Genomic DNA, 25,340 nt, shown 5'->3' on the forward strand with positions numbered 1-25,340 from the left:
TTCCTATGCTAGCCAAGGATGCCTGGCTGGCAACCCTAGACTTAAAAGAAGCTTACCTGCACATCCCAATAAGGGAATCCTGCAGACAATACCTATGTTTCAGGGCAGGCTCCATGCACTATCAGTTCTCTGCACTTCCCTTTGGCTTATCTAAGGCTCCCAGGGTATTCACAAAGTGCCTAGCTCCAGCCATTGCATTTTGCAGGCAGAGAAATATTCAGATTTACCCATACTTGGACGATTGCCTGATTCAGGCAGAAAGTCAGGACTTGCTATTACAACACCTGGCATTTGTAAAGAGACTTCTAATCTCACTGGGGTATACCATCAATGAGAAGAAATCACACCTAGTACCCTGCCAGCAGATCGTATTCCTGGGAGCAAGCTTGAACACACTTCCCAGATGGCATTCCTCACTACAGAGAAACAAGTTTATTTGACAACCTACTGGCCACATAAACCCAGCTATCTGCAAGGAAAATCCTGCAAGCCCTGGGGTTCATGGCCTCTTGCATTCTGTTAATTCCATATGCAAGACTGCATATGAGGAAACTTCAACGATATCTACAAAGTCTATGGTGTCAACATTCTCAGGACCTGGAAACAATGATTCCTATCATTCCTTGTCTAAGGGCAGAGTTCCTTTGGTGGGCAGAGGCCTGCTACCACAACAAGGGACTCCCTTCCACTCTACCCCCTGCTGCCCAAACCCATACAACAGACACATCAGACTATGCATGGGGGGCTCACATGGCAGGGCAAATGGAACCCAAAATAGATGCACCTGCATATCAATCAAAAAGAAATGTTAGCTGTACAGAATGCTATGACAGCCTTCAAAGACCTTATTCTTCCAGGACAACTATTGGTAAAGACAGACAACACCACAGTTATATGTGGTACATAAGCAGGGGGGAACCCATTCCAAACCACTCTGCTGATTAGCCATGGCTCTGTGGAACACAGCCTTGAGCTACCAAGTGAACCTGCATGCTCAATTCCTGCCAGGAAAACTCAATTCACTGGTAAACAACTTAAGCAGAAATCTCATGGACCCAAAATATTCAAGCTCTTGAGGAACAAAGGGGGGATTCCAGACGTAGACATGTTTGCCTCCTCAGAACTACCAATTGAACAAATTCTGCACTAGAACTCCCCACAGTCAAGCTTGGAAAGTGGATGCCCTGTCCTTTATCTGGGAAAGCCTCTCAATTGATGCCTTTCCCCCTCTGCCTCTCCTCTCGAAGGTTCTACTAAAGATCAAACAGGACAAGCCAAGGACAATACTGATTGCCCCAGACTGGCCACACCAGCACTGGTACCCCCTTTTGCACAGTCTGACAGTGCTGCAACCATGAAACCTGCCTCAGACCCCTTCCCTGCTGTCCCAGCAGGCTGGCCAGATTCTGCAGTCTCAGCTTCAAACCCTGAACCTTGCAGCCTGGCTAATTCCCTGAGCTCACCTCTAGCATCCCTCAGTAAGCAGGTGCTGGATGTCATTCTTGAGGCAAGGAGACCTAGTACTAGAAACTCCTATTCAGAGAAGTGGAAAATATACTGTTCCTGGAGCCAGGCTTAGGGGATGGGCACAACGGTTCCCAGCTTACCTCATATTCTAGATTATTTAACAGAAATGCTCCACATGGGCCTATCTTTCTCTTCAATTAAGATTCATGCCTCTCCCATTTCAGCACATTATAATACTGAGCCACCCCTCTTCTCTCATCCCCTGCTAAAACAACTCCTTAGAGGGGCCAAAAATTTAAGACCCCCAGGAGAGCTCCCACTCCAGCCTGGGACCTTAACTTTGTATTGGAAAAACTCACTCTTCCTCCCTTTGAATCAACTGCTACAGCAGAGTTGAAATTCCTTTCTTGGAAAACAGCCTTACTTCTAGCAATCACTTCGGCAAGTAGAGTTTCTGAACTGCTGGCCCTCATGGCAGTGGAACCCTTCATTATCTTCCATGCGGACAGGGTTTCCCTCAGGACTAATCCATCCTTTATGCCCAAGGTGGTGTCTAGTGTGGCTCTAAACCAGTCCATTCATTTGCCTACTTTTTCCCTAATCCTCAAAATAAGGGGGGAAGGATACTGCATTATCTGGACGTGCACAGACAGCTTAGATTCTATTTGGACAGAACTAAGCCTCTCAGAAAATCTGACCAACTGCTAGTTAGCTTTGCTGCAGGGGCAGAGGGGAAGGCCATTTCAAAGCAAACCATTTCCAAATGGATAGCCCACTGCATCCAATTCTGCTACAAGCACCATGGAAAACCCACCCCACAGGGGATAAGATCACGTTCCACCAGGGCTGCATCTACCTTTATGGCATTTCTCAGAGGAGTCCCTACCAGGGACATCCTGGAAATTGCTACCCGGATTTCTGTACATACTTTCACCAAGCATTACCACCTGCCTATCTTTTCTAAATCCAGAGCTGGATTGTCCACAGCAGTCTTACAGGGCCTGATTGCTATCCCCAATGATCTTTAAATGCCTCCACCCTTCCTTAGTTTTTGGAATCAACCCAAATGTGATGACTGCAACAGTGAAACACGAAGAATATAGTACAGTTATGTACACTTACCATAAATGTAGATGCTTGAGTGTATTCACTGTTGCAGTCCTGGTTACCCTCCCTCCAGCCCCCTGACTTCCCTTGGCTCTATCGTTCCTTCTTGTTTGGCATGTATTATATCATGTGTATTTGATTTTTGCTGGGGGTGTTCTGTACCATATAATTGCTTCCTGTTGTGGGGGCACCTGACATCTGGGGCAAAAAAAAAAATGATGTAATGGCATTGGCTGCATGTTTTATACCCCTGATGACCTGACGTCATGAAGGAAGTGACAGCATCCAACACAGAAATCCGAAGACTCTGGTATTCAGGCCGGCTGAGGGCTACCTGCAGGCAGATAACCCAAATGTGATGACTGCAACAGTGAATGCACTCTAACATCTACATTTATGGTAAGTGTACACAACTGTACTTTCTGAGCATTCTTTGTTGATAGACATGTAACATTTAAAGGTACATTGTCAAGCAGTTCAGTGAAAAAAAAGTTTAAACTGTTGGAAATGAACAAGTAGCAGCCTCACCAGCAGTCATAATAATTTAATGCGTTTAATAGAACAGTGCACAGATTAGTTTATTTATTTAAAGGCAGCCAGTGTACTTTTTCTTTGCACTAAAAGTTAATCATTACTGAAAGCATGCATGTTGATTTTCAATTTTAGGATGGGAATAGTGATTACCAAAGAATAGAGAGCAATCAGTGTAAGTGGCAACACAGTGCCATAGTATGCACTTTAGCATGGGTAACCTTCATTTTTGAATAAGTAGTGCCTGTGGGTGCAGCCATCAATGTGGAGCAACCACTCCTATCTGGAGGAGTACATTTCATTTGTTAAAAGTGTACATAGTTTTGTGTGTTTGGTTTAAGTAAAACGGGATGGGGGTAAAATGTATTTAGTTTGCTTGAGTGTTTTCATTGAAGCAAAAAGTCTTGAAAAATGTGACGTAGATTCAAATGGAGATGAGAAGAAGCAACTGCTTAAAAGGTCAGCATGTAAAACAGTGTGTGCATTTAAATACTCATTCAAAAAAAAACTCATGTATAATAGGTGGGAATAATAGTTTTATATCGTAATAGCTACACTATCCATATTATCATGGAATGTAAATGGTCTTGTAGGTTTAGACAAAAAGCAAAGAATATTGAATTGTATTGAGAAATGTAGGGTGCAAATAACAGTGTTGTAGGAGACATATTTGGATAGAAATGAGCATATGAATTTGACAAAGAAAGAATTTCAGAATGAAGTAACAGGGACAAAGAAAAAAAGGCTGTTGGCAATGGAGGATTACTCTGGCATGAATTTATGTTTCTCCCAAAACTGCTTTTAATGTGCATCATTTTTTTTTGGGGGGGGGGGTGATCAGCTTTCAGTATGGAATATCATTCATTGATATGGACTGGAACTTCATTTACAATATTGATGATTTTTCAGAGGCGTAAGAAGGGAAAATATAACAAAAGAGGGTAGATTTTTGAATAACTATATGAGAATATTTGGTATGGCAAATGTGAATTCCACAGTAGGAAATCGAGATAAATTTTACATCTTATGCCCCAAGGTACGAAAACTGGATTAGACTATATATTTAATGAAAAGCTTTGACAAACATCTAATACCTGATGTAATGGGATCCTATCTCGCCTACATTCACAACATATGGGTTCGGAGCCGATCCATCGGCTCCGACTCGGCAACTAATACACTAGCACGAAGTCTCTCATTGGCTGGGCTACTCCTTATCCCAGGATGCGCTACACCTGCTTCCCCAGATCTCATTTGCCGCTTAACAAGCTGGACGTGGTCTCGACTTGGCTGGAGCTAAGTGGTTATTTTTACCTTATTGGTCCTTGACCTAGGGAATTTTTGTCCATATTAAACAAACAGCTGTTTTAACAGCTATTTCTTGCTATTTCTGGTTATTTCTGATTGTTTTTGTGAGTGCTTGTTTCCAGAAATTTATTTTGTTCAGTCGGGCAAGGCCCGTTTAAGTTAGAGGGCCTTTGCCCTACCTCTGAGTGCCTTTTGGTTTTTATTTACTTTGGTTAGTTGTTTTTCGGGCAAAGCCCGTTTTAATTAGAGGGCTTTGGGCCGTGTTATTGTTTCAAATTCTTGTGAGGTAAACTGTCATTAGTACTCGCGCCAGAGTGTCTCGCGCTTTTCAGTTGGCGCTTTTTGTGTGGTAGTGTTATTCTTGTGGTTATAGAATAGTATTTCCTTAGAGTTGTACTTTTTGTGGACTATATCATGTCTAAGGAACAGAAGTCAGGGTTTAAAAAATGCACTCTGTGCAAATATAAGATGTCCATTACAGACAGTCATTCAATATGTGTTTATTGTTTGGGGCCGAAACATCTGCAAGAGACTTGTAGCGTCTGTCATGCGTTCTCATCTAGAGTTCTTCAAGAACGCAAAAACAAACTAATATTGAAAGGGCTTATCAAGCCTTCCTTTGAGGAAGCCTTAGAGCTACCTGTTGCTTCCAAAAAGAAAAGATCGTCGGCTCCGACAAGTCCGTCGGAGCCGACTTCTAAAAAGACAAAATTGACCTCTTCTTCTTCGGCTCCACTGACTTTGGGGCTGAGGGTCGAAGGGTCTGCCTCGATACCTCCTACCTCGGCTCCATTGCTGTCGGAGCCGCAGGTTGGAGTATCGAGAGGTGAATCACCTCCATCGGCTCCAATGGTTTCGGAGCCGGTGGAAGTGTGCAGCTCAGACTCTTCCCCCTCGGCTCCGAAGAAGGCTCCTTCGGTGCCGATGGTGGTCCATGCTGTGGTGGAGTCGGCGCCGATAGTGTTGGAGCCACTTCGGAGCCGGTCCCCTTCTCTCTCGGAGCCGAGAGGAAAGTCTTCTCGATTGTCTACCTCCTCTAAATCATCGAGACTTTCAGATTCGGACCTGGATAGGGTTTTACAGAGGCTATTCCAATCTCCAGTGTTTACTAAATTGGTCTCGGCTCCAGCACAGTTAGCTTCAGAGCCGATCCCCCCTCCAACGCATTCGATTCCTCCTCCAACCTCCTCGGAGCCGTTGGAGTCGGTGGTGGTGGAGCAAAGCGGAGCCATACGGTTGGAGCAGAGACCCCTTCGAGGTCTCTCGGTTCCGACTGTGCTTCCTACCCTGTCCTCTGGTTCAGGGTTTGGTACTGCGACCTCTTCAGCCGGGCCCGAGGGGAATACTTTGGGATTGGGTGCTTCGGTGCTTAGTCTTCCTCTCGGAGCATCGGCTGCTGGAATTCCCAGTGCCATCGTGGCCTCTAGACCAGTGACCTCCTTGGATTCTGGAGGTCCGGCCTTTGAGGCCATGAGGAGCGCGCTGGCCATGCCTTTGCCGGTTCAGCAAGATTCTACCTCACCGTCCCTAGATTTGGAGACTGGTGCCTCTGTTGTGTTGCAGCCCCCTGGCAGCGGGGCCCCAGGGCCTGAGGATACCCCCATCGGGGGTTCCCTTCTTCCGGGTGGCCCGTCCGAAACTGCTTCGGACGAACCCCCACGGAAGAAATTGTGTAAGAGGAAGCACGTAGACTCCCAAGATGAGTCTATTACATCGGATACTGACCTCGATGACGCAGAAGGGTCCCCCAAATCATCTTCGAATGATATCTCCTTCTCAGATATCTTGGAGATTCTGAGACAGAGAGGTGACTGGCAAGCCAAAACCCCTTCAGCTGAGGAGTCAGTCTTCCACAAGGCCTTTGGGGCCCAGCCTTCCGCCTCCTGGGTGTCTCCGCCCTTCGATGAACTCCTTGATTTGGTTTCTCGAAGGGTGTGGGAACACCCTGATTCTGTGGAACCGGTGCCTGCGAGGCCCAATAAATTTTGTCAGCCCCCAGAAGGAATTTCTCACAAAGGGTGTGCCTGTAGATGCTTTGGTGGTGGCTTCTGCCACACAGCAGGACGTGGCAGAGGCTTCTACGTCTATTCATCCTCCTAATAAGGATTCTAGGAGTATGGATAGGCACGGAAGCGTACCCTGTCCTCAGCGGCCTTTACCTTACGGTCGCTGAACTACTTATGTCATTTTACGAGGCTCCAAAGGGATCTTCTCAAAGAGCTAAATGATTCTCTTGTTGGTAATCTACCTGAGGCGCTGGCCCCGACTGTTGGCGCACAGATGACTACCCTCTTTTCTATTGTTAACTCGTCCATGAGGCTCATTTCGTATGCGGCCGAAGGCGAGTAGAGCAGCGGGAACAGGCGTTGCCCTCAGGAGGCAAGCCTGGTTACGCTTGTGTTCGTTCACGGAGGCCTTCAAGTCTTCCTTCGTCGACGCCCCCTTTGATGGGTCATCTTTGTTTGGACCCAAGGTGAAGGACACACTAACTCGGTGCGAGCAGGAGGGCAAGACTTTGACTGCCGTTGGGGCCCGTTTTTCCGCTCCTTCCAGGCCTTACCCCAAGGCTGGGAGAGGAGGGAAAATGTGGTTTAAAAAATCTCAAAAGTCTTTCCCTACTGCACCCAGTGATTCCCCCTCCAGAGGCAGGGGGGGGGGGATTTTGGAAGACGCCGCCCCAGAGGTGGCAGAGGCCCCCGTAACTCTGGAGACCGCGATTCCTTTCGTGGTTCTTCATACAACCAGCATTCCTGAGTTGTTGCCCGACTGTGCAACTCCGGAGCCAGTCGGGGGTCGCTTTGCGGCGCACCCACAAGCTTGGGAATCCATAACAAGCGATCGGTGGGTGCTTCGCATTATTACCGGAGGATATATCATCCCCTTCAACAAACCCCCCCTTTCTTTAAGGGAAATCCCGGACGTACCACCCAGTCAGCGGGATCAGGCAGCATTAGAGGTTTCAAAGCTGCTAGAAAAAAGAGCCATCCAGCCTGTCCCCATCGACCAGATCGGATCAGGAACTTACTCAAAATTATTTTTGGTACCAAAAAAGACGGGACTTCAGGCCCATTTTGGACCTCAGTTCATTGAATCGTTTCGTAAAGAAGTCCAAATTCGAATGGTCACTCTTCAATCTATTCTTCCTTTGCTGGAAAAGATGCATGGATGTGCTCCATAGATCTCCAGGACGCTTACTATCACATTCCCATAGCTCAAGAGTCCAGGAGACATTTACGCTTCGCCTCGGAGCCAGTCATTTTCAATTCGAGCACTGCCCTTTGGTCTCACCACAGCCCCAGGGTGTTCACCAAATGTCTGGCAGTGGTAACTGCTCACCTGAGAAGTCTGGGATTCCAGGTGTTTCCTTATCTAGACGACTGGCTCCTTACTGCCACCTCCGAGCATCTACTACTCCAAGCGCTCAGAGCCACGTTCACCTTGGGCCGTTTCTTGGGGATCACGTTCAATTTGCAAAAATCTGTGCTACAGCCATCTCAGCGTATTACTTTCATAGGCGCAGACTTAGACACAAAAAGAATGCGCGCCTATTTACCGGCAGCAAGAATTCAGGTCTTACAAGATCAAGTCAAATCCTGTCTCCCCTACAAAGAGCCCGCCCATCGGATCCTACAACTGTTGGGCTCGATGGCGTCGACCATACTTTTAGTTCCCTTGGCCAGACTTCACATGCGAATTTTACAATGGCTACTGTCGGTTCAATGGTCCTATCAGGAACTTCCCTTGAACCACTTAATCATAATCACGGAAAGTTGCCGTCGAGATCTACATTGGTGGCTTCTCCAATCAAATCTCGACCAGGGGCGACCCTTTGTACCTCAACGTCCCATTGCCACTGTGACTACGGACGCCTCCCAGGTAGGGTGGGGGGGTCATTACCTGGACAGGTCGGTCCAAGGCACATGGCAGATCCAGGAAACGCATTTGCATATCAATGTCCTGGAGATAAGAGCGGTACTATTGGTACTCCAAGCTCTCCATCACGCTCTCCCACAGGGCCCGATTACTATCCTATCCGACAACATGTCGGTGGTGTGGTACATAAACAAGCAAGGTGGAACCAGGTCTTACCCACTATGCAGAGAAGCCATGAGACTTTGGCACTGGGCGGTAGCTACCAACCGCTTTCTAATGGCAACGCATACCGGGAAGTCCAATGTGATTGCGGACAGATTAAGCAGGACCATTCTTTTACCCCACGAGTGGTCCCTCAAACAGAGTATAGCTGCGAAAATCTTCGACAGATGGGGTCTTCCTTGCTGCGACCTGTTTGCCAGCCCTCACAATGCGAAATGCAGAGAGTTCTTCACACTGTTTCCTTCTCAGGGACAGATTCCCAGGGACGCTCTGACTCACATTTGGCCCCCCGGTCTTCTCTACGCCTTCCCTCCGTTCCCCCTCCTACCGAGGGTGATACAGAAGGCCATTTACTTGGAGAGCGAGATGATTTTGATTGCCCCGCACTGGCCTCGTCAAGTTTGGTTTCCTTTCCTACAGAGGCATGCGATAGAAGGTCCATGGTTTCTGGATCCGGTGCCAGACCTGTTGACTCATCAGTCAGGACGGCTTCATCCGTCTCTCAGGTCCCTGAAGTTGGCAGCATGGTTACTCCACTTCCATCCTTAGTCCGAGACGATGCTCTTTCACCGGACGTGGTCCACATACTGTCTTCTTCTCATAAACCTTCCACCATCAAACTTTATTTCAGTAAATGGAAAAGGTTTGCCTTCTGGGCTCAAGAACGGGGTATAGATCCTCTCACTGCACCAGTATCGGAGGTTCTGAATTTTCTGGCCTCCCTTTTTCAGTCGGGCTCTTCAGCTTCTACCATTAAGGTTCAGTTAGCAGCGATCTCTAATTTTCATGCTTCTTTTGAACCTTCATTGATGTCTCACAAACTTTGTAAGGCTTTCCTTAAAGGGGCTTGGCTCCTTAGGCCTCCTTTATCTCAGCCTGTCCCCCCTTGGGATTTGAATATGGTTCTTGCTGCCCTAACTGCCCGTCCTTTCGAACCAGCTGCTACTTGTGATTTAAAATTTCTGTCTTGGAAAATGGCCTTTTTAGTAGCCATAACATCTGCTAGGCGAGTTTCAGAACTTCAAGCTCTTTGTTCTGATCCTCCCTATTTGATTTTTCACAAGCATAGAGTTTCATTGAAATTAAACCCTGCATTTATACCAAAAGTGGCCTCCTCTTTCTGTATGCAACAAACTATAGAACTCCCTGTCTTTTTCCCAGAATTCTCCAATAACGCAGAATATACTTTGCATCAATTGGACGTACATAGACAACTGCGTTTTTATTTGAATAGAACCGCTCAAACGCGGAAATCAAATCAATTGTTTGTTTCCTTTGCAGTGAACAAATTGGGTCAACCAGTAACAAAAGCCTCCATATCTAAATGGATTAAAGATTGTATCATTTTTATCTATTCACAGGCTAATAAAGACCTTCCCTTTCCAGTCAAGGCTCATTCTACCAGGGCAATGGCTACTTCCGTAGCTTTTCACTCCAAATTATCAATAGATGATATTTGTGCTGCGGCAACCTGGACTTCTCCGCACACTTTCATTTCTCATTACAAATTGGATGTGGTTTCTCGAGGCAGAGCTTCCTTTGGTTCCACAGTTCTCAGGAGTGTGTTCCAATGAGCCACCTGGGATGTAGGTGCTAGGGACGCTGTCCCATATGTTGTGAATGTAGGCGAGATAGGATCCCATTACATCTTTTAGTTATGTACTTACCATAACTTCGGATGTATGGGATCCATCTACATTCATAAGTACCCACCCTCCTTCCCCCTTCCATTCGGATTTAGAGGAGCTGTAGTCTCTTTTTTCTTGGAGATCGTTCTTGAAGAACTTTAGTTGGTTATAGTGACTACTAATTTTTCTGTGTTTGCATGGGTGTATGAAAGCGAACAAACAAGATCTGGGGAAGCAGGTGTAGTGCATCCTGGGATAGGGAGTAGCCCAGCCAATGAGAGACTTCGTGCTAGTGTATTAGTTGCCGAGTCGGAGCCGATGGATCGGCTCCGAACCCATATGTTGTGAATGTAGGCGAGATGGATCCCATACATCCGAAGTTATGGTAAGTACATAACTAAAAGTTTTAGATCATGCACCAATAAAACTAAGATAACAGGGTAATGAAGTAAAAATGAAACACTGGTGCTTTACTACGTGCCTTTTAAAAAGAAAGGAATTTAAGGAATTGATAGTGGAAATGGTTCAAGAGTTATTAGGGAAGGTAGACATTTCTTCAGAAGGGATAGCTAGTGGGATAAAATGAAAATTGAGTTTAAAATAGGGTAGAAATAAAAGAAGGAAATAACAGGAAGTATTTAGAGGATCTGACAAAGATTAAAGTATTGCAGAAAAACAGGAATATAACAGAACAAGAAAATGAGCAACTGCAGGGTGCTTATGAGAAAATAAGGGAGTATTTGGACAAGCTGCATAAGTTTAGAAAGGTTGCTGCTAAGCACTTCTTTTTATATACCAATTCCATTGCTCAAAAACCTGTATAACAATGACATAGGCAGCAGAAAGAAGAAAAGATTGTTGCTAAATTTAGGAAGCTTATGCAAAGAAAAATAACCAGAGATCATGTGGAGGTATTAGAGATGTTTTGGAAATTATATGAAAATTTGTATAGGCAGAAGAATGTGGAAACCAAGAAAAGGCACAAATGGAAACATTTATGGAAAACTTAATCATGCCAAGGTTAGAGGAAGATGAGGTTTAACAGTTAATAGTTAAGGTATGAAGAGATGAGATGAGATGAGATAAAACAGTGATGTATAATCAATCTACGGGGAATTCTGTGGGCGCAACAGTAGACCTGCAGAAGTGGAAAGGTTAGGGACTGGAAGCGTGTTGCCATGACACCAGCTGTCTGGGAAGAAAACAAGAAAATTGGTGGACTACATCATGTGCAACAAAGGTCCAACTAATATATGGTCTTTCTGTGATACACTAGTCCCTTCATTTCCTGCCTTATGAAGAGTGCCTTGAAGCCCTTTCCCTCTACTCAGTTTCTTATAGATTGCTGAGGAGTGATCTATGCCTGGCTTACAGGGCATCCACAAACCCCACACTTATGAATCCCTTACATATTTGTAAGCAAAGAGTACCAGAAATACAAGGTCTAGGGACCCAGAGGCTCCCCAGATGTCCATTCCATATGTTTAGGAGGAACTACAGCTTATTATTTCCGAAGGACCTAGGAGTGTTCCACAAATCCTTGTTAGGGAGGAGATTCCCACTATGCTTATTGAGTATAGGCAGGGGTTTGAGCTGCCTAAAATAGTTGAGGCTGATGTCCCCTTAAAAAAGATGCAAAAGACTAAGCATACTCCTCCTGCTTCTAAGTATCCTCAGCGTTAATGGCAGGATATTACACAGGGTTTGTTCAGTGCCCTTATGGCTTTGAAGTGTCCTCATGGGGTTTCTGTTCCTGCTCACCTGTGGTCTTCTGCTCCTCTCAAGAGGCCTAAGGAGCAGGTTTTGTCTGATGAGGAAGTAGATTCTGATGGGAACTCCTCCCAGGTTCCCTGTCCCTTAGATTTTGGTTCAGAGGAGGAGGATTCTATTAGTCGTGATTCTCCTTTTGAAAAGATTTCCTTTGGAGATGCTATTTCCCATATGATGGAGTTTTTTTTAAGTGGGATTGTGCCCACATTTGTGATGTTCAAAGGGGGTATTATGAACTTCTTCAGATGGAGTTTCCCAAGGTCTCTGCTGTTTCTCCTTTTCTTGCTGCCTTGTTGGATACTTTTCCCTGCAGCTTTTCAGGCTCCTGATTCTCAGCTCCCTGATCCTAAAAAAAAAAATGATAGGTTTACAGATGTCCCTCAGCTGACCCTTCTGTTATTTCTGTATCTTCTGATAACCCCTCTAAGCTTTTGCCTTCTACTAAGCTGCTCTCCTCTGACAAGGACAGCAGAACTATGGAGAGGTTGTGTAAAAAAAATATATACTTCTGCTACTCTTGCCTTCAGGGCTGTCCAGTTATCAGACCCATATGTCCAGGTTTATTCTGGCTCTTCTCTATCAGGCTGATTCTGAGGGTAAGGCTTCGTCCCTCTCTTTGTTAGGGTCCTTTTCTCAAGTAGCTTGCCATTCCATTAAATGTAGTCATGATGCAGCTAACGCATCGTCTAGAGCTGCTGCCTTTGGTTGTTTGTTGAGGGGGTAATCCTGGTTTCACCTTCAGCCTCTGCCTGATGATATCAAGGCCAAGCTTGATGGATGCTCTTCTTGCCAATAAAAATATCTCTGGTTCTGCAGTTGCTGAGCTTTTTAAGTCTCTTCAGGAAAAGGGTAAGGCTATGCAGGGAATGAAACATATTTTCATTTTTCCTGTTCTCAAATTTAAGAGGAATTATAGTACCAAGCCTACCTTTGTCCATAGACAATCTCGCCCTCCTCCCAAGGGTAAAAAGGGTGCTAGAAGGGCTCCTCCTGCTAAGTCTACTCAGACTCCTACAGCAAGCTGGGTTCTGTCTGCGTATCTTCTTCCTTCCTTCCTCAGTCAAGTTCCTCTTTCCTGTCCCTTCCCAGTTGGTTACAGCTCACTCAAGACTCTTGGGTTCTTTCCATCATTTATCAGGGGTATTACATGATTTGGAAATTCCTCTCCCCACCTTTTTGGGCATTCCTTAATCTCCTCAGGAACAGCTGCACATTTTTCCGAATGTTCTTCAGAGCCTTTTGTGTCAAGGAACCATCTAAGTAGTTTTGACTTCTCAAAAGGAGAAGGGATTTTATTCCGTAATGTTTCTGGTTCCCAGAAAAGAAGGCACTTGGAGACCTATTCTGGATCTGTCCCAGCTCAACACCTTTCTAAAGGTTCCTTCCTTTTGCATGTTATCTTCTTCTGCAGGCTTTCCTAGTCTGTCTGGAGCTCAAGGATCCTATCTCTATGTTCCTGTTCATCCCCTTTTCAGGACATTTTTATATTTCTCTTTTGCTTCCTTGCATTTTCAGTTCTCTGCTTTGCCCTTTGGCCTCTCTACTGCCCTAAGGGTCTTCACCGTATGCCTCGCTCCTGTGATTGCTTTCTGCGGGATGATGGGGAAATCAGATCTTTCTTTACTGGATGATGTGCTCATTCAGGCTTCCTCTCCAGAGATTTTGCTTCAGATTCTTCACTAAAATATTTGTCTTATGTGAACCCTAGGGTTTACAGTGAGCTTCCAAAAGTCCTTCTTGTCTCCTTCTCAGGATCATGTTTTTCTTGGGTGCAGGCTCCAGTCGTTCCAGTGCTGGCATCCCTGCCTCCTCCCAAGGCTTTTACTCTGATCTTTCAGTCCTTTTTTCCTCTGGCCTCCATTACAGAGTGTTTCTAAGGGCTCTGGAATACATGGCTTTCACCATTCCTGTGCTTTCTCTGGCCAGACTTCGTATGAGAAAGCATCAGTGGCTCCTAAAGTCAGTCTGGCTTCACTCCTCTCTCATGTCTCAAGTTAGAGTTCCAGTGGTGGATTCGCTAACTGTCCCTCAATCCAGGGCTTCCATTTCAGCCTCCAGTCCCCGTTCAGGAAATCTTTTCAGATGCCTCACATGTGGGGTGGGGAGCTTCCTTCGGTCCTCTGAAAATTCAGGGCCTTTGTTCTCTTCGTCAAAGGAAGGCCATATCAATAACAAAGAGATGAAAGCTCTTGTCCTGGCTCTTTTTAAGCCTTCCATTCTCTCTTCCTTCCAGGGCCCCTCAAAATCTTCACAGACAATACCACAGTGATGTGGTACATCAACAAGCAAAGGGGGACATGGGTCTTACCTCTTGTGTAGACTAGCTCTTCGGGTTTGGAATCTAGCTGTCCAGTATCAGGTGACTCTTCAGGCTGTTTATATTCCTTCAGATAAAAACATTGTGGCAGACTGTCTTAGCAGGTCCATAACACACTCACGAATTAATGCTTCACAGAGATGTGTTTCTGGACATTGTCCACCAGTGGGGTACTCCTCAGGTAGATCTTTTTGCCTTCCCCCTGAACAGACAACTTCCTCTCTTTTTCAGCAGAGTGCCATGTTCTCTGGCTTGGAAGGTGGATGCCCTATCTTTTTCCTGGAAAGGGATGTTTCTTTATGCTTTCCCTCGACTTCCTCTCTTACCAAGAGTCTTGTTCAAGATAGAACAAGACTCTCTCAAAGTCTTGTTGGTGACTCCCTTTTGGTGCAAAAAAGCATTGGTTCCTTCTACATCTAGTGAAGGGCAATCATCACAAAGTGCCTCACAGGGTGGACGTCACACAGGACAAGGGGTCTCTTATTCATCCCACTTGTCCACTGTTCAACTAACAGTGTGGGCAATAGGGTTTTGATCCCTTTTAGACACCTTTTTCTGAAGATGTGCATCGGGTTATACAGGAGGCCAGGAAACTCACTATCAAGAAATTTTATTTGTCTAAATGGAAGAGATTTTCTGTTTGGTGTCTTGCTGTAACCCAGATCCACTTTCTATTGAAGTTCCTTTGATTTTCTCTTATTTGTGTGAGTTGCTCAATGCTGGGTTAGCATACAGGAATGGAGAAAGAAGATTCTGCCGATAGGGATGACTGCAATTAGGGATATAGACAATAGGCAAGAGAGGACTGGAATTTATTGGAGGAAAACTGGCAACGGTATTGGGAGCAAAATAACAAGACCGGGAAACATAACAGAATGGGAGGAGGCCAATAATTTACTTGGACTGCAGGTTAGAGATTGCCTTCCCTATCAAGGATTGATATCAGGATATAGGCAAAGAGAAAGAAGTAGGGGCTCCTAAACGAAAGACCAGCACTGGTAGAGTTTTTGTAGAATTTAGAACAGAAGCGGACGTTAAAGGAATGATTAGTAGAGCATATGAAATGTTGTATGATAAATGTAAGAATCAATCAAAGAAGGTTAGAAAGGAATGGGAAGAGAATTTGGATAAGCAGTTCACAAAGACACAATGGGAGGATATATGTATGTCTAGCATATATGCAACAAAATCTAGAAGATATAGGATTTTTGCTTGTAAATGTTTATGTAAATATTTTTATACTCAAAGTAAACGCCAGAGATTTTTTCCTCTGGTAGACTGCAAATGTTGGAGGTGCGATGGGGAAGAAAGAGGTACTTGGGAATATATTTTCTGGGTGTGTGGTGGGTTGGCAGACTTTAAGCATCCCCTGCATGATGCATTGTCTGAGATGCTGGGTGGGCAGATTGGTGTGACGAGGGAAATTATTTTTCTGAGCTATGATACAGAATTGGAATTATTTAGACATGGTAAGGCCTTGCTCTGTCTAATTATTGTGACTGCCAAAAAAGTAATTACTAGAAAATGGAAATCAAAATTTAAACCAACTATATTAGAAGTAGTGAATATAGTAACAAAGGTAAAACAAATGGAACTGAGATATTTAGAAAAGGGTAGGAGCAAACTACATAGGAAAAAATAGGAATTGTGGGAACAGTACATACAGAGGAGGAATGCAGTTTAAAAGAAGGCAGGACTTAACTGAGCTATGTAATGTTTGACTGAAAATGATTGGGTAGACTATAAGTGAAGTATAATATTTGCAACTTGTAGTGTGTCAGTATGATTTGTGATGTAAAATGCTTGCAAGTAGGATTGTGTCGATGTGGTTCATTTTCATTTATATAAATGTATCATTGCTTATGTCATAAGTGATGGTTTAATAAAGATGTTTCTTGTTTAAAAAAGGAGCAGGAATTGAATAATTTATGTAATATTATTTAGGTTATATGATATATAGCAATAAATTAATACAGTTTGATTACTTTTGTATAGATTTAATTTTGCCTATGTCACAAGTGATAATTCAGTAAAGGATTTTAAAAATGCTGGGTTGGCATATTCTTCTGTTAAAGCCCACCTGTTAGCCATTTCTTCTTGTCTGCCTTTGTCTCCTCCTTTAGCATCTAGATTTGAAGTCAAACAGTTCCTTAAAGGCATCCTTCATATTAGCCCCCGTCCCTCCCCCCGGAAGCCAATTCCTCCTTCCTGGGACCTTAATTTTGTCTTGGAAAAATTAACTCGGGTTCCTTTTGAGCCTGCTGCTTCAGCTTCTTTACAGCATTGCTCTTGGAGGACTGTTTTTCTTTTGGCCCTTACCTCAACCTGACAGGTGTCTGAGATGCAGGCCATCATGGCTGTTCCTCCTTTTTTAGTTTTTCATGAGGACAGGGTGTCTCTTCGTACTAATCCTTCTTTTATGCCCAAGGTGGTTAATGAGTCGTGTCTTAATCAGTCTGTTCATTTGACCACTTTTTTCCCTTCTCTGCAGTCTCCTAGTGGGAAGGTTATCCATACTTTGTATTTACATAGACAACTGAGATATTATTTGGATAAAATAAAAGCCATTCTTAAATCTGAGCAACTTTTGTTTCCTTTCATCCTAGGTTGTTGGGTTTGGCTGTTTTTAAGCAGACTGTTTCTTTATAGATATCTAAAGCCATTTCCTTTTGTTATTCTTTTCATGGGAAAAGCCTTTCTTCCCATGTTAAGGCTTATTCTGCTAGGGCTGTGGCTTCTTATAGGTTCATAGGTTCATAGGTTCATACTAGGCTATCTGCCCGAGGGCATTTACAAGCCTAGCCCATAGTTTTGTGGCTTACGCCACCCCTTTAGTATGGGGAACTATACCCATTATTTTGCTGTGCCTCTGTTGAGCAGTGACACTGAGGTAATCCCTGGGGTATATCTGCGATCTCCCATCCATTGGTCAAGATTTCTCTTGAACAAGGCCAGCGAGGTGCTCTGCCTCACATATACCGGGATTTTATTCCACAGCATAGGGAGTCTTTGGGTGATGAATCTATCCCTCCAGCACGTCCTATTAATAGCCATGTCGAGGTTTACGTCTCCGCCCTTGTGGCTCTGGCGGATCTAGATTTTTGAGGTGAAGCATATTCATCAAATCTGGGTTTGACATGGCCTTGTATGTTAGGCAAAGGTCACCTCTGAGCAAGCGTGCGACTGAATAGAGCTGGAGTTCTTTCAGTCGGGCAGCATAGGACAGATGTTTGAGACCCTTTATCCTTTTGGTGAGGAACTTTGTGGCCTCTCCAGCTGCTGCAAGTGTCGGGTCAGATACATTCGAATGGGGCATTATACTCAATCATTGGTCTGATGAGTGATGAGTATAGGGAGACTATGACCTCCTTGATCTAGATGAGAATCCTTCATGATAAGGTGGGCAATGTAGAAGGTCTTCCTAACTACTTTAGCTACATGGGTGTCGAATGACAGACTACTATCAACCTGGGTCCCCAGGTCCCTGATAACTTCTTCTGTACTCAGTGGATTGCCACCTATTTGCTAGCTAGGGGTAACCTTGTTTTTCGAAGGGTATGACTATGCATTTTTGGCATTTAACTTTAGGCCATGGCTCTGGCACCAGTTATCCGTTTCTGTGAGACCCTTCTGAAGGATATCTGTGTCAGATGTGTTTTCTACTATGGCGCCCAGTTTGCAGTCATCTGCAAACTTTGTCAGCCATAACCCTCCTGTGTTTGCTTGTACTTGGAAAAGTAGATGCCAAACAAGAGTGGGCCCAGGACTGAGCCCTGTGGTACACCACTTGTGACAGGCTTTGAGTCTGACATGGCGCCAGCAACTCTGACCCTGTGGGTTCTGTCACTCAGCCAGTTTGCAACCCATCTTGTGATGTATGGATTAACATTTAAGCTGATGAGTTTTTCAATGATACCCGAGTGGGTATTGTATCAAAGGCCTTCGCCAGATCGAGGTAGGCTGTATGGACTGCCTTTCCCTCATCAATGGCTTTGGTGACTGTTTGAAAAAGTCAACCAAGTTTAGAAGGCATGATCTGCCTTTGACAAAGCCAAACTGGGATGGATCCAAAGTCTGCAAATTCCCTATGTCTTTATTTATGAGGTCCATTATGATCCTCTCCATGGCTTTGCAGATAAGGCTTGTCAAGCTAATGGGCCGGTAATTTCCAGGGTCGGTGGAGGCACCGCCTTTGTGAAGTGGGACCACAGTTGCAGTGCGCCACTCCCTGGGTACGTATCCAGAGGTAAGACTATGATTAAACAGCTGTCCTAGCTGTGGGTTTAATTCCTCGTTGAGTTCGTGGAGCACACAGCCGGGGACACCATCAGGTTTCTTTCTCTTTCTCCTTCTGGATGTACATGTTCCTCTCTTCTCTTTGGACTGTTGTTGCTCCTGGGGCTTTTCACTTCTGAGGATGGTATGTCTGTACATCACCTTTTTGCCCTACACCGTGCACGGGGAGGATACATGGGACATAGGACATCTGTATTACAACCTAAACTTCTGGGGCTTTTTCAAAGTAATGGATACCGATTTCATCCTTGAGGCACCTACTTGGACTTCTCTGCATACTTTTACCAAGCACTATATGTTGGATGTGGTTTCCAGGGCTAGAGCTGGGTTTGCCAGGGCTATCCAGCATGCCCTTCTTGAAGGCTCTGCTGGACCTTCCTCCTGAGCTTTTATAGTCTCTCTACTGTAAGGAATACTGCATCAGTGGTATAGAAGGGCATAGTACAGTTGTGTAAGATCTTATCATAACAGTAGATGTCCTTTTCAGTGTTGCAGTATTCACCCCTCCCTCTTACCCCCTGTTTCTTTCTCTTTCTCCTTCTGGATGTACATGTTCCTCTCTTCTCTTTGGACTGTTGTTGCTCCTGGGGCTTTTCACTTCTGAGGATGGTATGTCTGTACATCACCTTTTTGCCCTACACCGTGCACGGGGAGGATACATGGGACATAGGACATCTGTATTACAACCTAAACTTAAATTATTTGTATGTATAAAGTTGAGTGTCATATGAGAATATATTGACATGTAAAATGAAACTATCATCAAAGACTGGAGCTGAAAGTAGGAGAAGGTGCTGTTCTCACTAGAGATCAGAAGAGACAGGAGACATGATACAGGTGCAAAAGATCATGACACAAGATGTGAAGGGTTCACTGTGAATAGAAAGGACAGAGAAGGAAGGAGGGGGCATAGTTAGCAGATGTAATGGAGTAATTGCTGCCCGGATCTATGAATGCAACTTTTCGGATAGAGGCTTGTGGACCAATGGAATGGCTCTCCAAATAGGATGGAGAGGTAATCCATGGAGGCATTCATGACAGCATGGGACAGGTGGAAGAAAGGTGAGGGAGAGAACAGGGTTGAGAGATAGAATATCAAATGTACTTAGAGGAGACTTGATAGGCTGTTATCAGACAGATGTAATAAGGTGTAAGATGTTTAGTCTGAGATCAGAGAAAGAGGCATCCATATTCATTGTGCAACACCAAGAAACTTTTTTTAAGAATACACTAGGTGTCTTTAAATGGAACTCTGGTAGCTCTTGGCAGTTTTCTGGTTAGTATTGCAGTGCCAATAAGGTGGGATGTGGTTATAATGGAAAGTTAAGGAAAAACCTTCAGGTACATTTCTCAAAGCCTCTAGATATGCACTGAAGAGAGTAAGGTGTCAATAAAACAGAAGTCACATTCATCAAATGAGTATTAGGGTTTGTAGTGTTAAGCATCAAGAATCAATTTATCAGCTTTCAGAATTTTTTTACTAGTGGAATATGTAAGGAACCTTTTGAGAGACTAATGCAGTACTGGGTTACAATTATGTTATTGTGGTAATCTACAGAAGCATTCGGGGCACACATTGTAAAGTCATCAAATATGTATGCATGTATTTTACAGCGTTCTGTGCTTTAGTAAAAAGTGTTTTCTGTACTCTCAACAGACTTGGAAGAATGAAGGATTTTTTGCATTGTACAAGGGATTTTGGCCAAACTGGCTACGACTTGGCCCATGGAATATCATTGTATCCTTTGCAGTATTTACATTTGGACTTTTTACTGTAGTTAAATGGTATTTTAGAAGTGTTGTTCATCTCGTCAACCTAAAAACTCCAGGTCAGCTGGGATCCCTCTTAACTCTTAGTCCTTCTCAAGCTTGCTGCCACAGTTTCCCAGTCTACTACCAAGAGGTAGCAAGCATCCTGAATTGCTGTTCAGGCCAGGCTTCACAGCCCTTTCAGGTAGTGAGATCTGACAGTCACTGGCAGGGTGTCTAATAGGCTAGACATGCTGCTAGTTTTCCCTTTATTATGAAAAAGCTGCTTTTTTGTGCTCAACACCTCTTGATTTTTATGTCATAGGTAGCTATAGGTACCTCCCTACTGGCAACTACTGATGATTTTCAAAGTGCTAGTTCATTTCCTCCTTCTGGTTTCCCCCCTCAGTGGTGGAGAGCTACTATTGTGTGTTCTGTTGTACCCATTTTTCACCCATTTTGACTCTCCCTGGACACATACCCATTCTTGCGCTCGTGATGCTGGTGTTAGTCAGAATAACATTTGTGCCAGAAGTATAGTAAGAAATACTTATTTTGTAGCTTGCATTGCATGTCTGTCTTGGGTTAATGAATAGGTTATGATAATGAATGGTGTTTCTTGTTTTGTTTGTATTGCTGTAGTCTTTAAATATTGTACAGGCAATGTCACTAATAAAGACTTTTTTTTTTATAAATGTCTTTATATATTTAAGCTGTCTCATATGCATGCTTTAATTACTTATACAGGGGTGATTTATTAGACCAATTGGTCTTTGCATTTTGTAATACCTAGATCTGAATTTTACCTTCTGCTTTATGTTTTGGAATTCAATCCAATGGAAAAGACTTTAAATCTGCCAGAACAAAAATCAGCATATTTATTTCACCTTCTAGTGCTAACGAACACTATTGTTTAACTCTAGCCTTCAAATGTAATGTTTCTCTGTATAGGATAGAAATCCACCTAACTCTTGGCTTCCCTGCTACATAGCCTTATGTTTGGTAGTTGCCCTTTGCTAGCAAATAAACTCCAGATTAATACCTTTCCTTGTTCAATAAAAGTGACTTGGGGTATTTGAAAAAGAAAAAAAAAAGTTCATTAAAACAGGCTGTACTCCATAAGGTCCCAAAACAGAGTACCTTGAACTCCCTGCTATCAAGGTTTTCCACTAAACCTAGTAAGAAAGCCTTTTCCAGACAAGAGACAGCTGTGTAGAACTTCCTCTATATTGATTTGAGAAGCACGGAATACCATGAAACATTCAAGACCACACTGCAGAAGTACCTAAAAGGACAAAGTACTTGCGCCAGCATTAGAGGTGTTAGATAACCATTCTAACTACTGCCCTATTCTAACTACTGTCTTGTTCTTTGTTTGCTAGTCTTATGCATTTCCTCTCTAGACCTTTAGACCAGAGCTTCTTCTGGGATTACTGAATGAAAACATTCTCATTTTTAAATTTGTTTTTCTTGTATTGAAACAACTGATCTCTTATTTATGCACAGTGATTGATTAAATCTGCTGTAAATGTGTCCCTGCTTTTGTTTTGTTAAATCTGGTATCTTACTGACATTATAAGAGATGTCTATAAGTTTCTATTTTTTGATATCTTATATGTATTCTATAGTCTTTTATCAGGGGCCCTTGTTGATAGGTCCTTAGTTAGGTATATCTTTTTCCACTAATGTTTATTTACAGTTTAATAAACGGGATAGCCCCACTCGGTAGAGGCCATTTTCAGTGGGAACCAGGGAAGTAAAGCTTCAAATAAAGATTTGCAGCATTATGAAATTAAATTTTGAAATGTGCGTGGTACATTAAATCAGTAAAAAATATACTTACAAATCAAAGTGCTGGACATTCAGTTAGAGAGATTAACGTCGTCAGTACAATGGTGGTACATGCATAGAATACTAACAATCTTCGGTAAAATAGTGCATTATGTTAAGAATCAACAACCCACCAGTCATTAGGAAAAACTAAGATCTGTTGATGTCCTTCAAGGATGCATCTGCAGTCATCACATACGGGTTGTCCTGCCTCAGGCAGCCCTTCGGTCGGCCGGATTCCAAAGTCCTGGTCCGGCGTCGGCTGATGTCGCCCTTTCCCCGACGTCAGAGTGCCTGGGATATAAAAACGTCAGCCGACGCCATCTTCCTCAGTCTTTATTGCCGCGTGGTGCCCGAAGCAGAAGCAGTTCGCAAGTGCCGGTCGGCCAGCTCCTGTAATTCAGCTAAACCGAAGACTTCAAAAGCTAAGTACCCCGTTGGGGACTCTTTCTTGCCTCAGCCGATGTCAGATAAAATTAATAATTGCTTAACTTGTGGGAAACCAATACCTCATAAGGATTTCCACTCATATTGCCTACCTTGCCTAGGCCCAGACCACGACGTCTCGGCCTGTTCCGCCTGTGCTTCCTTCAACCGACGCATTCTAAGACATCGGGCGGAGTTTGCAGAGGAATTTTTTGGGGCTAGTTTTGCTTACAATATGCCGTCGGAGACTCCGACTTCACATTTAATAAGAAACGGAAGGACAAAGACCGACACACGCGGTCCGCGGTTTCGGCTGAAACCACGGCCAGGCCTACCACGAGTGTCTCTGTTTCGGCTGAAACAAGAGTCCTTGGTACTTCCGTCCACCGAAACCGTACAACCGACAACCTCGGCCCTGGAGGCCACTACTGTATCGGTTATTGAATCTCCATTGGAATCTGGTGTCCAGGAACCTTCCGACACCATTCCCTTAGACAAAACTACACCAGCACGTGGTGCAGCCAGGCCTCCTGCATCCATGTCTATTAAGGCATTCTCAAGGGCTAAAGCTGCTAAACACTCAAAAACTATGCCTCCCAGGGTTATCCCTCAGGGACCCACTACAGGTTCTCAGATCCTTAGTCTAGCAGAGGACCTTATTTCATTAATCAGGGGCTCTCAGCCTCATCCAGACAGGGGCTCCCAACCTCCTACAGAAAAAAGGCCCAGGGTTGAGCCCTCTGATCCCCTCTCCTCAGATGAGGCCTCTGATGGCTCTGCTCTCTCGGACTACCAGGAGGGGGCTTTTTCGGCCTACGAGGATTCTGATGCAGAGGAATCTATCCCTTCGGCCTCCCCTCCTGAAGAGCTGTCTTTTGGGGAAACTCTGCACACTATGAGGGAGAATTTCCAATGGCAGGGCCAGGAATTTTCTGATTCCAGGAAGAGATTAAGGACCTTCTTGCATTTGCCTCAGCATAGACCTTTGGCTATTCCCCCCGTTTTGAATGTCATTGATGATGTGTACTTGAGTCTAGCACAACCCCTGACACTCTCCCTCCGGCTCCTGCCAAACCCGATAGGTATTACAGGGTCCCGGAATCACATCTTTTCCTTTACAAGGCCCACTCTGCTGATCCAGAAACTATTTCCCAGGGTCCTAAAGGGGTTGCAGCTGTCACTACTAAAAATCCACTCCCCTCTGAAAGGGAGTCCAGGGCTTTAGAGCGATGGGGTAAAAAAGTGTATACTTCTGCTACCCTTTCTATGAGGGCTTTAAACTGTCAGTTTCATATGATACAGTACCAAGAGTATTTGTTAGATGAATTGCATAAAAAAACTGTCTTCACCTGAACCCCTAGATCGTAAATCACTTCAGGATCTGGTACATAACTCTCAACAGGTTGGCAACCATTTCTTGCAGTGTGGTTATGATGCATTGGAGGCTTCATGTAGGTCAGCTATGACAGGTGCAGTCATACGTAGGCATGCTTGGCTGAAGGAACAATCTCTGCCAGACCATGTTAAAGCAAAGCTTCTAGATGCTCCACTGGAAAATCAAAAGTTATTTGGCTCCACTGCTCAGGAGGTCTTAAAGAAATTTGAAGAAAAGGCAAAATCTGTACAAACAGTCAAAGATTTTATGCAAGTCCAACCACCAAGATTCAGCAGAAATTGGCCTTCCAAGAACTGGTCCTTTCCAGACACACAGAGATTTCAGAGAGGCAAGAACAGGCGTGCCAGAGGTAGAGGGCAAGCTAGAGGCTCCTACAGAAGATGTCAATGGCAGCCTCCCAACCAGAGAAGTAGTGCAGGGCCTACAACTGCTGCACAAGGACAGACTCAATGACTTTACTTTGACACCGCCAACCAGGGCTCAATTGGAAGCACCTTTGGGCAGAAAGCTTTCCTTATTTTCAAAAAACTGGCACATTATTACAAGGGACAAATGGACACTACAGATAATAGACAAAGGATACAGGTTCCATTTCCACACATTACCGAAAAGAAAAGGCATGCCGGACCTGCCAGCAAATCAAAGGGCAGAGGCTTTGAAACAAATCTCCAACTTAATGCAAATGAAAGCAATAGAAAAGGTTCCTCTCTCAGGACAAGGCCAAGGATTTTACTCCAGACTCTTCCTTGTTCCAAGAAAAGAAAAGAAAAGCAATGGAGGCCTGTTCTCGACTTGTCCGCACTAAATACTTATCTCATTGTGCCAAAATTCAAAATGCTGACTCTACAGCAACTCCTTCCCATGCTGGGCAAGGGGTCTTGGCTGGTAACTCTGGACCTCAAGGAGGCATACCTGCATGTCCCTATCAGACATAGCTGCAGAAGACACCTCAGATTTCTTGCAGGTTCAGAGCATTATCAATTCTCAGCATTGCCCTTTGGCTTATCTACTGCGCCCAGAGTATTCACAAAATGCCTGGCATCAGTAATTGCACACTGCAGACTTCAGGGGATGCAAATATACCCGTATCTGGACGACTGCCTTATACAAGCGGACAGCCAACAAATTTTGGTAAAACACTTGAATTATGCCATCTACCTACTTCAGGCCTTGGGATATACAGTCAACATTCACAAGTCACGACTTGTACCATCCCAAAGAATAACTTTTCTGGGTGCGAATCTAGACACAACCACCCAAATGGCTTTCCTCACAGAAGAAAAACAAAGTCAACTACCGGATTACTTCAAAAACCTGTCAAGACAAACTCAGTTGACTGCAAGGAAAATCCTGCAGGCCCTGGGTTACATGGCTTCTTGCATTCTTCTGATTCCTCAAGCAAGGCTACATATGAGGAAAC

The 25,340-nt window shown here is 44.3% G+C and overlaps 1 protein-coding gene across 1 annotated transcript in view; it reads left to right on the forward strand.

Annotated features, from left to right (window-relative positions):
- The window catches only part of SLC25A30 (solute carrier family 25 member 30), a 685,956-nt gene that overhangs the window by 626,148 nt on the left and 34,468 nt on the right, over positions 1-25,340 (forward strand). The window contains exon 9 of the mRNA XM_044071715.1: positions 20,177-20,257. Within this exon, the coding sequence (XP_043927650.1) occupies positions 20,177-20,257 (81 nt within the window). The remainder of the gene's footprint in view (positions 1-20,176; positions 20,258-25,340) is intronic.

This window comes from Protopterus annectens, chromosome 5.part0, assembly GCF_019279795.1.
Source record: "Protopterus annectens isolate FY-2018-M chromosome 5.part0, PAN1.0, whole genome shotgun sequence".
Classification (NCBI taxonomy): domain Eukaryota; kingdom Metazoa; phylum Chordata; order Ceratodontiformes; family Protopteridae; genus Protopterus; species Protopterus annectens.